This window comes from Oxyura jamaicensis, chromosome 5, assembly GCF_011077185.1.
Source record: "Oxyura jamaicensis isolate SHBP4307 breed ruddy duck chromosome 5, BPBGC_Ojam_1.0, whole genome shotgun sequence".
Classification (NCBI taxonomy): domain Eukaryota; kingdom Metazoa; phylum Chordata; class Aves; order Anseriformes; family Anatidae; genus Oxyura; species Oxyura jamaicensis.
In genome coordinates, this window is record NC_048897.1 from 44,668,220 (window position 1) to 44,681,582 (window position 13,363).

A 13,363-nucleotide genomic window follows, 5' to 3' on the forward strand; every position below is an offset into this window, starting at 1 on the left:
ACAAAGTTAAGGTCAGGAGATTATTAAAACTCAGTTCTTGAAAAGGAATTTTAAAAACGTGATTTTCAGGTTTTTCAGCTCCCAGAGTGAGGTAAGATTTCAAGTGCTTTCAAGCACATCCATTAAAATTGCAGCAAGAATCTTCTGAAGACCACAATGGTTAAAATACCTAAATGGTTTAGTTCACGGACTTTAGGACGCAGAAGATCTGAAGCATTAGGAATTTTTCCTAAATAAAAAGATTGTCAGGTAAATATAGTAAGCAATGATGCTTGATAATGAGCACCAAGAAACTGGATGTCTGAACAGGGTTGGACTAATTCTGCAATGCTGAGGAGTGGCTGTAGCATGGCTGCTGGTTAAGTTGGTCTCCCTTTACAAGCAAGGCCCTGATCCTAGGGGCTTTTCAAAATAATAGATCCTGTTTATGTCATAGACCTTGAAGAATCAAAACTAATAATTTTCAGACATGACCATGGAAAGAAATGGGAAAAGTACTTCCTATTTCTTTTTTCTATTACTTTTGCAATACTTCCACTAAAACAATTTGGAATATGCAGCCCTAAATTAGAGAGCAAGCTGCAGCAGTACTACAGTAATCATTTGGCACAACTTGGGCACATGAAAGAGACTCGTAAAAGAAAGAGGAAGAGGAAAGGAACGTTAACATTTGATGCAAGAAATGAAGAATTGAAGTCCCCATTCCTTCCTTCAGCTTAAAGCCTTGAAAACTCTAAAATTTGCAGGTAGAAAACTTGATCTTAATTTTACTGCAAGTTAGGGTAGCACAAAGGAGCGTTTTCTGGAAGTACTTATTCTTTAAGAATAAAAAACTGCTTCAGTTAAATATGTTTAAAGCTATTACAACTAGAAAACATTCGTCAGTAATTGCACAAATAGAAGAAAAGAAGGAGAAATTGGGGAGTGGATATGGAGTAGTAATTAATAAGATAGAACCCTATGATTTAACAATAATTTTAAAAAAGTATTTCTATGAGAAGTCAAGTGAAGAAAATATGATCTATGTATACATTCATAATTACTTCCAAAAACACTCTTCAGTTTTTACTTAGACAAAAATTCAGAAAGATTAACTTCAGAAATGAGCTAGACACCTTTCCTTCGAAGCAGAAGTTTTGAGGTTGGGTGAGTTTTAGCTATCCTGAAAGACCAAGACACAGATACCATATTGATGTTTTAACAGAGAATTGCAAAAATCGTTCTGTTTAAACTATATATCTTATATTTAAAAGAGAATAATTTTTAGGCTTTGGAATTTGTTTTTATTCTGATTACATGTATTCTGTCATCTGTAATAAAAGTGTTTATGCCTGCTATACAGAAAACCAGAACACAAAGTAATGGATTATGTCCATAGTTGGGAGTTCACTGTAAGATCAGAAAAGCATCTTTAAACATGCAGATCTGCAGTTGTATACTACAAGTGTACTTCCCTTTCTTTCACAGTCACTCACGTCTATGCTATAATTAAATTCAGGAAGACCAACAATATAAATTGCTGAAGTCCATTCCAGATGTAAATGAAGTGGGTAATTGAGTAATGGACAGATTAAAAAGCTTGAAATCCATTTTCTTTTGAAATGCACAGATTTTTAGGATCATACCTATCTTTTTATTTCCTTACACACCACGACTTGCAATAGTTGGGGAACAAGGAAAAATATTTTTTTTCTTTCCTCCTGCCATAGCCTGAGAAATCCATGCAAAGCAAGGAAACTTCAAAATGAGTAAGCATAAGGTGCTACAAAATTCACTGACATATCAGGCACAAATGCTGTTGCCTTTTTTCAGCTATTATTCACCTAAAGAAACTGGAGAAGAATATGAACAGAGAATAAAAAACTAAAATAAAACGCACGTAAACTGAACACTTATGCCATGCAACTTCAAGAGGAATCAGTTTCTTAATTGTAATACAAATGATTCCCAATCTGTTTTGCAACTCTTACGAAGCTGCTCAACCATTTCCTTATCATGCAACAACAGAGAAAAACTAACAAAAACACTCTTCCACTGGCATGGTATACAGCAGTTTCATTGCAAATTGCTTTCTACTTCCCACTCCAAACCAATGGTTTGAGTTGTTTGTTTTAACTTCTTAGTCTCGCATTTTCTACGCCAGATCTCTGCTCCTGGCTAGGATTATTTTTTAAAATTACAGTGGAAGGAGCTTAGTTTAGCTCCCAGGAGCAGCTGAAGGAAAATCATCATCCCACCCTCTTGGAAAGAAATTTTGAGTTGTTTCACTGAGAAACTTACGTATCAACAGACTTTGGGGCAAGAAGTTGAGACCACCAACACACAGATTTTACAATACTATCTACCCTACATCTAAGAAAAGCAAACAAAATGCTTGTCCTGAAATTCCTGTCAGACAGATTTAAAAACAGTGTGCAGGACATCTTTTTTGCTGACAGTACAGGTCTGTTTGAGAGCTCCAGGAACGTAAGCAGGTGTTTCATTTATTTATTTATTTTTAATTTTATTCCCTCTAGTACTGTCTGTTGCATACTTTCAGTGCAAGATAATCCATACTCTTATCACCTCAGGTAAGATAGATTTGTGTGAGCACCTTTGTTTCAGTTTCAAACCAAAAACCACCAAAAATGCTCTACTGACTGTAACATCTAGATCTCCATTGACTATAATGGGACCAAAGACACAAAATCACAGGATAGATAGCCAAATTTAGTTTTAGTTCCTCCATCACATCTTCCCAGATAAGTTTTGTTTCACATTTTATAGAAACTTTTAGCTTCAGATGTCCAGCATTTTCAGAAATAACGTGTTACATCCACAAATAAAGTTTTCAGTCTTTGAAGTCATTATAGAAAATTCATGCTTACATTTCCAGAATTGTAAAGCATAAGCATAAAGATGCTGTGGATCACTGGCTAGAATTTCCAGTCATCTTTTGAAGCTAGCTGACAACATTCTCTGCATTTTTGAGAAGTACTCCCTCAAAGTATTGTGAAAGCAGAAGGACAAATGATACCATATATGTTACACTTTTACAGACCAGCGGTTGCAAAGTATTAGGGATATGTGAGTGCATGCAGATCCAGTTTATAAATTTGTGTGATACACTTCGCATTTTGATGGTTTCTAACCTAAATTTCCATTTCAAAAAAAAAAAATACTCTAAGTTTTACTCCTTTATAAATACAAACTGAATTTGTATGCCAAGAACTGCAAACATGCTTAGCTTGCCTTCTGCTTACTCTTGCCTAAACTCTACAAATTCCTATCTAATTAGGAAACAACTTTGAGGCACCTTCTGTCCTTATAAAGTCTTAGAACGGTTAAAAAATGAAAAGATCTCAGTAGGAAACTATTCTAGATTTCTAATATTTAAAAGCTCCACAGGCATCTGAATAATGCAATAAACTTCTCTGCTTGACAGAATGAATAAACAGCCCCTGAACAAAATATACCCCCTCTATAAAGAAAAATAAGAATTCTATATCAAGTCATGACCTCAGTCTTTATACAAAATAGATGACAAACAGCTTAAACAGGACTAACCTTCGTAACTGAGGAATAAGGACCTACCTGTTATCCTCACCCATTCACTGATCCTACTCATATATCGATACACTATCATAACCTGGAAGCTTGTACTACACTTAATTGCAAGAACTCATCTAGAAGCAGAATGCATAATAGGGCTTTTTTTACACAGTCCTGAAAAGGACTGCTCATCCCATCCTTCTATGAAATAGCTACAACACAAATAGAAAACAGGCACTACTACCTACCCCACGGGAAGTTATCAAATTTTTGACAGTACAAGTTCATGAAGTTAAGAGATAATTCTGGCACAATTGTGTATGAAGAACTTATTAAAATCCAGGAGGAAAAACCCATACATACTATATAGTTCTATGATTCTGTTATACCCATTCTTAAAGTGCAGGTTGTTATCATGTGGCTAACAGTGAGGAAATAAGATGGGAAAGAATCCAGTTGGTAATCTGCACTCACTTCCTGTATAAGATCACTGACACCACAAATTATTTAAACCCTACTCCCATCCTAAATATGCTGTATGCTTATTTGAAATAAATGACATCTAGAAGTAAAAATACAACCATCCTTCCCCCTCCTCCCATTTTATTTTTAAAAGGCAGATACTGAATACTTCATGTAATTTGAAGACCTGAAATACAGAAGACTAACACATCTTACATATGCCTTTTATCAAATACTCAATGCTGAGGAAGGAAAACAAGGAGGAAAAAATAATCAAGACTTGCATTAGTCTCTACAGATACTAAATACCATGCTCTGCATGAAAGTTCACCAAGAAAAAAGCTAAAGTACAGTTAGAATTTTTTCATACTGAAAAGTCAGTCCTACCATTTCTTATAATTGTTACAAATATTTAAACCAATTTCCACCAAACATTTTGCTTACCGTTTCCACGCCATACTTCAGCCAGATGGCAGCTTCCTTCTCCAGGCTCTTTGCAGAACTCTACTACATCGCGACACGTTGTTTCTGGGGTAATTGGAACTTCTGTCAAAATCTGTTCATTGTTGCTCAGAAACACGGTTAATATCATCTGAAAGAAAAAAAAAAGTAGCAGAATATTCAAAAACATGACAAGAATGTGAATATGGGTAAGATTTATAATCCCTCGGTAAACAGAACTATATGTTTAAGGTTGGTTAATACTATCATGGAAATAGTTTTCAGTTTCTTGTAACTTAGCCAAAGATTTAGTCCTTTGTGTTGATTTTTTTTGGTAAGTGTGAATATAAGTGTTTGCCCCCCCCCCCCCGCGCCCCCCCCCGCCGGCGGCGCGCGCCCCCCGCGGGGGTGGGTTGTTGGTGTTTTTTTTCCTCTTCCATTTCAGTTGAAATGGTTTAGTTCTGTCTGACAATGAGACTGGGGGGAAAGGAACAAGTTTTGCTATATTAGATGTTTAAACTCATAGCATTTAAATGTTGCAAATAAATTAATACTTTGTAAAGTAACGTAAAGCTCCACAGGTGGGCAACCCTTTGCAGTTTGTCTGAAGATTCACTCCCATTTAGTTGGATTGCAAGCCTTGGAGTAAAACAGAACAAAACCAGCATACAAACAGGGAAAATAAAAGTGTAAAATTTCACAAGGGGTTGCATTTTTTTTAGTTATTTGCTAGAGCTAAAACCCCTGAAGAGTCAGTTCTTTCCACACGACGTTTGCTCCCACCATGCACTTTATGTGTTGACCAGATGCACACACAACCTGCCCGCAGAGGCACTAAGCAGGCTCTCCTGACTTGTACAACAAAGGACTACTTTCCCTCTAGCTGCTCCCAGCTATTCCAGTTGGAAAGCTGCCACAAAATAGTTTTTCTTCCCCTTCCCACCTTAACAATATTCAAAATAACTTGACATCAAGGAAAACAGAAAAGAAGAAAGAGTACAATCAAATCTATAGAGTCGCAAGCCCAGCTCTAAGAGCGAGCACTAATCTCAGCTGAAGTAAACTTTTGTTCAAATACTTTGCTCCACCTTAAATAAAGGTGTGCACAAGTCCACATAGCCGGAGCTATCCCATCCCTGCTCCTGTTAGCAAATGTACCTTGCTGCAGAGTCAAGCACTCAAGAACTGCACATCAACTTCACCCACCTCACCCCCTCGGTGCATTATGTGTTATGATATGGCCATTAATAATATATTCGTGTGCTGCACTCCTCTATTAGGGACCTCTGCCTTACAGAGCGTTCTCAACGAATTTGGTTTGTAGACCCTTATGGCATTTACTGCAAAAGCTGGAAGCACGTCCGTACCAGCTGAGGGGCTTGTAAGGAAACAGAAACAAACAGCAAAATCCCAATACAATAATACTAAACAGATCGATTTTATCCCTGAGTGGGACTGGTTTGAGGACCTGTGAGGGTTGTATTCAGAAGCAAATATTTCTAAGTAACAATAAATTCTCAGAAAGATACTCAACTTTTAGTTCCTGCTCAAAATTAAACAGATCCTTTTAACTATGTTATCATTCCCTCACTCTCCAGCACCTCAACTTACCATCAGTACACTAGTCACAATACCATTCTGTAAACTTACAGGGAAGGGGCAGAGATGATGTGATGTTTAAGACATAGCTACCACAATAGATGTCCCTAACGAATGTGGCAAAATTATTAAGTTTGTCTTCTAGAAAGATCTGAAAGAGCTTTCCCCGTAAAAACGATTTAATATCACATATTGAACCACAATGATAAAACCTTATTATTTAACAGCTCTTCATTAAATAAGCACTCGCTGCTTAACCAGAGCTGTGCTTCAATTTCCATTGGCAGATCTTAAAAAAAAACAAACACATTCGGAACACTACTGGGTCACATTACAAGCACCAAACTGGAGATGTGCACTAATAACAGCTAGATACTGAGCAAGAGCAATCTATCCCAGCACTGTCAACTTCAGAAGCAAGGACGGGACCAGTCCCAAGAAAGCCCAGGTTCCCAGCCCTCAGTCTCCTCAGCAGACCTCCAGGCTGTTTGAACACATCTTTCTACTCTCCCTCAACCTGCCAAGCGTGTACGCTGTACCCTGAAGTTCTTAGAGTAACTGCATTGCAATGCGGGGAGCAGTCATCCAGGGCTGCTAATGTACCAGAACTCACCCCTGAGTTTCTCCAACAGTAGCTCTAAAGGGAGCTATCGTACAGCTAGGACACGACCACGGCTAATAATGCAGATGTCTGGAACCACCTACTGTTTACAGCTCAGTGTTATTTCTCCACACGTAAAAAAAGATCCAAGCACAGTCAGTCCTCAGTGGCTGGGAAATCTTTTCCACAATAAACATCTGATACGGATTCTAGTAGTGGAATCTGACCACATATTTAAGAGGGGAAGAGTCATACATGAACATAAAACACTAGGCTTGGAAGCAACCTTAAGAGGTCATCCGAGCCAGTCTCCTGGCCTCGGGCAGGATCACCTCTACCTCTATTATTCTGCAGAGATGCTTGTTCAACCTGTTCTGAAAAGCCTTTCATGGCGGAAACTCCACAACTTCCCTGAGCCATCCACCCCAGAAATCCAGGATTCCTGTTGGAAGGAAAAGTTCCTTAAGTCTAGTCAAAACTTTCCCCGCCACCCTTTAAATTAAGTAGTTCTTCTCCTAGCCACAGGGGTGATAAGAAACACTTTTTTCCCTTTTTCCTCTGCAGTTGTATTGCAGGAATACCTAAAAAAATAAGCAATAGCTGTTTAATTTAAACACCACCAGACTGAATTATTAATGCCAGTATTCTGAAATGGTTTTCCCAAAATACTTGATAGCAGTTTCAAAATGAAAACCAAGTTTTTATGCGAATGCCCAGGGACACTGGCATTCCCAGAATCAGGAGATATATGCTTCATTGTCTGTCCCAAAGACCTGTTACCTTGTTATGAAAGAATAAACAGAACGGCTTAACATCATGTGGTTTCACATGGCTTCCAAGTTTTGATTTTCATATTACTGTAAAGATAATAGTGCCCCAGAAAAGTTGTTTCGTGTATTCAAGATCATCTGCCTACATCTGCAGACCAGTTGAAAAAGAAGAAAGGCCTTGGAGGGGCAAGTAATCCCTTACAACTCAGTCGATTCTCCATGAATTCAAACCTCAACCACAATATAAACATATAATCCCCCCTTTGCAAGACCAGGCCAAAGTCTGCTGTACCTCAAACACAATATTTTTGGCTCCCTCAGCTCTCAGCTTGCCCCAGCACTGCCTTCTCCAAAGCACGTTGTTGCTCACAGCGCCGGCTGGGGGACAGCCCAGGGAAAGGTGTCCCTCTAACGAAGCAGCAAGGTGCTGCAGCCAAACTACTCCCCAAACTTGTTTAAGTAAGGATTTGTATTTGTTTTTAACAGGTGGTTGGAGTAAAACACTGTGGGAACTGAAGCATCGGACTATGAAGCAGATGGCCTGAAGCATACAAAGGAAGACTCAAAATATTGAAAATTATTAACATATTGCAGTATTAATTAGATTTTCAAGTCAGTATTGTAGCTATCCCTAATTATGGTGAAGGCAGAATAATAAGAGGCAATTCATAGTGATAAAACACAAAGAAGCATTGATGGAGCCTGGAAATTTCCTGCTGAAGAATACGAGCAAGGCATACACATGAAATAGACAGTACACCCACTGAAGGAAATTAGCGGTATGAAAAAGTGTTCTTAGCCTAAGATTAGGATACAGGGGAACTGATAAATCCTTCTCATTTTTAAATGGACTCCAAACATGAACAATTGCAAAAACCTATGTTCTTAAAAATGAGATCATAACCATAGCAACATTTTAATTCAGTCATCAAAATTTTCAAGTGTGGACACAACAGCACACAGTAAGATCTACCCAGGAATCGTGAAACGTAATCTCAGTGCTTCTAAATCATACTTGGTTTCCACAGCAATACTAAGCTCCAAATCTTACCCTTTCCTCAACACTCAGATGTTTGCTACTGTCCTCTGCAACCCCTGCTTCCAAACGAATGGCTTTATTCCAGCTCTCATCAATTCCCATTCTACTCTGCTCCACCAACCTCTAATATGTTCCTTCACAGTTCAGGTGTTTTCCATGCCAGATAAACTCAATCAACCTCACAACCAAACTGTTATTTCACTCATTTCTCAGCTTTCTGAAAAGCTCCTGCTAGCACAGCCTCAGAATCCTCCCCAAGTCTTCTCTGCCCAATGGAGCCAGGTTGGTGCACAGGTTCCTCTTAGGCTGCTGTCTCTGCTTCTCTGCCCCATCCCAATTCTCCTCTTCCATCATACTTCCTGGGTTATTTGAAGGGCAAGCGTAATCACCCCTGCCGTTTCTCACGGAAATAGGAGGGAGGGATAAATCCTCAAGATCTTTATCCTCATTTATCATCTCCTCTCTTTCCAAAGTTGGATAATGTCACCCACAAGTTTCAACAGGCACCTTCCAGAGCGATGAGACAGTTTTATCTGCCCAGACCTGATCTCTTACTGATGAATCTGAAACCCTGACCATCTCCAATTACCTCTTGTGAATGCCTGGCTACCAATTCAAGTTCCACATGGCTGTCACACAGCCCTTACCCAGCTATTTCCAATGACTCCCTGGATTTCATATTCACAGTAACATGAGGATACCTATGATTACAAGCTATAATACAGGCATCTTTTACACCAATTAGTTTCTCAGTCTTGTGTCTCCGATCCATCCACAGTACTCCTGTACAATATGTAAGGCATAGCTAGTCTCTCCTATCACTTGGTCCAGCTAATACTCTTGGAGCTTGGAAATGTGCCTATTGGTTTCTCAAATTTTCACTGGTGTGCATTTTAAAAAGAAAGTCACAGTAAGTAAAAATGATTTCTCAAGGCTATGGCTTTGACTATGTCATTTTCTACACTAATTTTTTGGTCTTCACTTCCCAGTTGTGACATGCAATGTTCCTCCCTACTGTTTTTCACTCAGTATCAAGAAACCAATGCCAAATTGGTCCTTTACACCAGCTTCTACTCTCCATATAGTGAACCATACAGGTGTTTTTATGCTTTCTTCTCATCTAACTCATCTACCACAGCAAACGTCCCACAGGGACGCAAGTACGAGTCCAGCATCCCCTGTTCTCTATGAGCTTCTTCAGGCTATCCTGTTTTGCAGCACCAGTTGCACTCCCCTAGTACAATAGAACTACAAGAACTGCACAAAAACAGAAGATAGCAGCTGATTCATGCTCTTAGTTGCAAAATTGCCTAGAAAGTTAAAAACTCCAACTTCTGAATGAAATCTTTTTCCTCACCATTTTTCTGCAGTCTTACAAAAAACTGTGATGTTTTTGATCCTCACCTAGTACCTCAAATTAAGAACAGGGATGTTTTTAATTAGAACCTCTTTAACAACAATTTTCGTGGAAACAAGAAATACATCTTACTCAAAGATTACCTTATCCTACCAAGACATGAAACACCGGTGCTTGAGTAGAAATAAACTACATAAAATCTCTCCATTGCCTTATACCCAAGTGAATTTACTAACTCAAATAACACAATAAACACTGGCGTTTCAGGCTAACACAATCCAATATAAGCATGTATCTCCTAATACCCTAACTCTAAGAAAATGGAATTATTTAAGCTTTCAGAAAGCTTTTCAGCAAAGCAGTATTTCAGGACATGCTGAAATATTAGGATTTAAAACATGTTAGAGTTGATTTCCACTAGTAATATTCATAATATTCAAGAAAACCAGTAAGTTCTAGGGATGAAGATGAATTCAACTGATTTTTCCTTTATGTATGACTGGCTTTTAACTGAAACCCACGCTTCCACCCAAATACAGGGTTCCTGACAAAAATGGGATCAGAAGTCCGTTCCAATTCTCAAAGGTAACTTTATATCCACAACTACAAAGTCACTTAGAAAAGTCCATCTATGAAAGATTAAAATGAAGATCAAACAGCAGAGAAAGGGTTAAGAAGAAAAAACATCCTGAGAACATTAGAAACACTTTTTTCCCCCACTTTTTTTCTATCCACTGCTTTCCTTTTCCTGGTATTAAAGCTATAGTGGATAATAGATCTTTTTTTGTCAATAACTTCTGTCATCTTTAGAATTATCTGATTGTGAGTTAAGAATACACTGGATACCTAATAATTTAATATGGCTAAACTCACTAGCAGCTGCTGAGTCTTATCAGATTTTTCACTGGCTTTTTTTTTTCCTTAAACCAACCTAGAAACTTCATTGTGTAATCGTTTAAAAAAAAAACAATAACCTCCACCTCTTCCAGCAGAAAAGTGATTAGATGCTTCAAAAATACAAAATGTATATTATTAAAACACTGACACACAATAGGCTCAAAGTACAGAACACAATTCTGGCAGCAATGCCTGCTTTATTCCCTTTGTTTCGTGGGAATTGGAATACATTACCTTCTCACCAGGCATCTCCCCCTAATGAAGCGTTCAAAAAAGAAATCCATTCATGAGCTTGTGCTTTGCCATTTCAGGAAGTCATGGTTAAGTCCATGGCTGCCAAAACTCCAAGTTGAGAATAGTCAGCAAAGAAAAAAAAGACTTCTTTGCACAGCAGAGACCACAATATCTCCCATTTTGATAGCCTCCCAGCCTTGATTCTGCTGGCCTGGGAGCCCAGGCATTCTCTATGTCGATCTATATAGAAGGTGCAACTACAATACAGTTTTAACTGAAACATCCAAAAGCATACCTTATTGAAATGCCAAAGCCCCATCATTCAAACAAACTTTGATTAAAACTGACATGTTCATTTACTAGAAAAATCAGCTCATGTGACGCAAGACAAATTGTGAAGGGGTGAAAAACCAACTCTTCGGTGATAAGACATGCCAGTATTCCCAACCCTGCACAAAGAATGCTCAGAAAAAAAGTCACAAGTTATCAACCATCCTGTGCAAGTTAGCTTGCACATAATTCATGCCACTACATAAATCTTGGGCCAGCTAAAGCTGTAAAAATTCTAGTTGCACATCTGCAGCACCAAAGCAGAATTTCATTTCCTTTGCAATATGAACGTTCTCCTTTAAGATTGTAGACTTCATTAGGTGAAGCTTTAAGCAATTATATTTTGAATGAAACAAGACTGTGAAATTATAAACAAAAAACTATATTAATTAAAACACATAAAGATGTGTTCTTGACTCAAGTCATAACTATTTCTTTATACCATGAGATTTGAGAATGAATCCCAAATAAGTCTGATGTTCTTATATGTAAACCCCTGAAAAGAAGTAATAAGATTTAACTATCTCACTTCCATATATTAAAAAGATATCTTTAATAAGTGAGTTATTCACCAGCATGGTTTGTCCCAATCATTATTTACTGCCAGAATGAAATTGTACTTTTTTAAAAATAGATTTCTTGAAATTTTTCTTGCAGTACGTTTATGAAATTTCATATCAGATGATCAAGACAGAAGGAAAAATTCCTATTGTTTTTCATTGGGAGATTTCTTCCTTTTAACATCTTTTCCCCTTTCCCATGCATGGGGTAAGAAGTATCAATACAATTTCTATATTTTGGAACACATTTTCCTCATATCCAAGCTGTACAAAACTTGAGTTTAACAAAAGGTTACTCAAAAGGTTTGTAAGGTTACTCAAAAATAAAAACCTTTATTTTTCTTGGATTACATTTTCAATTTTGATCAAATCTGAAAAAATAAGTATAGTTAAAATACATTTAAGCAATGTTATCTCACAAAAGCTTTTTTTTTTTTTAACATAGGCTCATAAAATAATTGCATCATTAACTTGCTGCTTTGCAGTCACTGAAACATCTACCTTGACATCCACCTCCACAGGACTCTGCGCAAGACAACTTGGTTACATAACCAGAAGAAAAAATAGCTTAGTCAGTCAGTAGTTGTACCAAGAAACTTGGTGATGGAGTATAAAATCCCTTCTCCTCATAGAGCACAGAAATTACTTTAAAAAATATTTAATTCCTCTTACAGAAATACAGAAGTATAACATTAAAAGAAATCTTAAAATAAGATCTTATTTCAATTTTGTGATGCCTGCACATATGCAATAGCTTAATGGAGAGGATAAAACAAAATAAATTAAACAAAAACCCCACAGATGTTTCCTCTCAAGAACTTTACCACTGTTGCCTTTGTCTTCTTCAGTAAATAAGCTTTCATGTCTAACAGCAGGTGTTCAGCAGGATTCAGACTATTTCAAAAACCTACACATACTTGCTCTTTCTTTGCTGAAGCAATACTTAGGACATTTTATTGTTCTTTGTGACCGACAGAGAAAAAGCTACTGCACCAATTGTAGATACGGAACATGAAGTCTCTTACTCATTCAGAGGTAGACTTTTGGTATGGCAGAGAAATAAGCCAGCAGTTTTGCTAGAGGAAAGAGTATGATCATCAGGCATTTAAACATATTCAGCTACACAAGGTAGGTCTGCAGATTATTGATGAAGGGTATAGTAGTAGCTGACTGGAAGGCTTCCAGCTCTCCAGGAAAACAAAACCTAATGAAACAATAGCAACTAAAAGGACTAGATGCTTGTATAAACAACACAAGCAACCCACAGACTCAAGTGGTGTTCTGCAGGCTGTGAGGAGCAAGACATGAACAGGGCAACATCAAAAAAAAAAAAAAAAAAAAACACACACAACTCACCTAACAAATACTAAGTCTCTAGCATCTGCTTAAGATAGCAGTGATCATTTAGACATTACAATCCTATACTTTGTTGTATGAGAAGCCATAGTCCTAATCCACATCCAGCTCTCCAGGCATCATCTTTACAGAGGCTGCTTGTTGCTTGTCACAACACTGGAATGCCTTCCTCTAGATTCCAATGGT

General features: G+C 37.7%; 1 protein-coding gene across 5 annotated transcripts in view; it reads right to left on the bottom strand.

Annotated features, from left to right (window-relative positions):
* The window catches only part of PPP1R13B (protein phosphatase 1 regulatory subunit 13B), a 71,190-nt gene that overhangs the window by 42,017 nt on the left and 15,810 nt on the right, over positions 1 to 13,363 (bottom strand). For all 5 annotated transcript variants that reach the window (XM_035326813.1, XM_035326812.1, XM_035326811.1 and 2 more), the window contains exon 2: positions 4,438 to 4,585. In XM_035326813.1, coding sequence (XP_035182704.1) covers positions 4,438 to 4,585 — 148 coding nt within the window. The remainder of the gene's footprint in view (positions 1 to 4,437; positions 4,586 to 13,363) is intronic.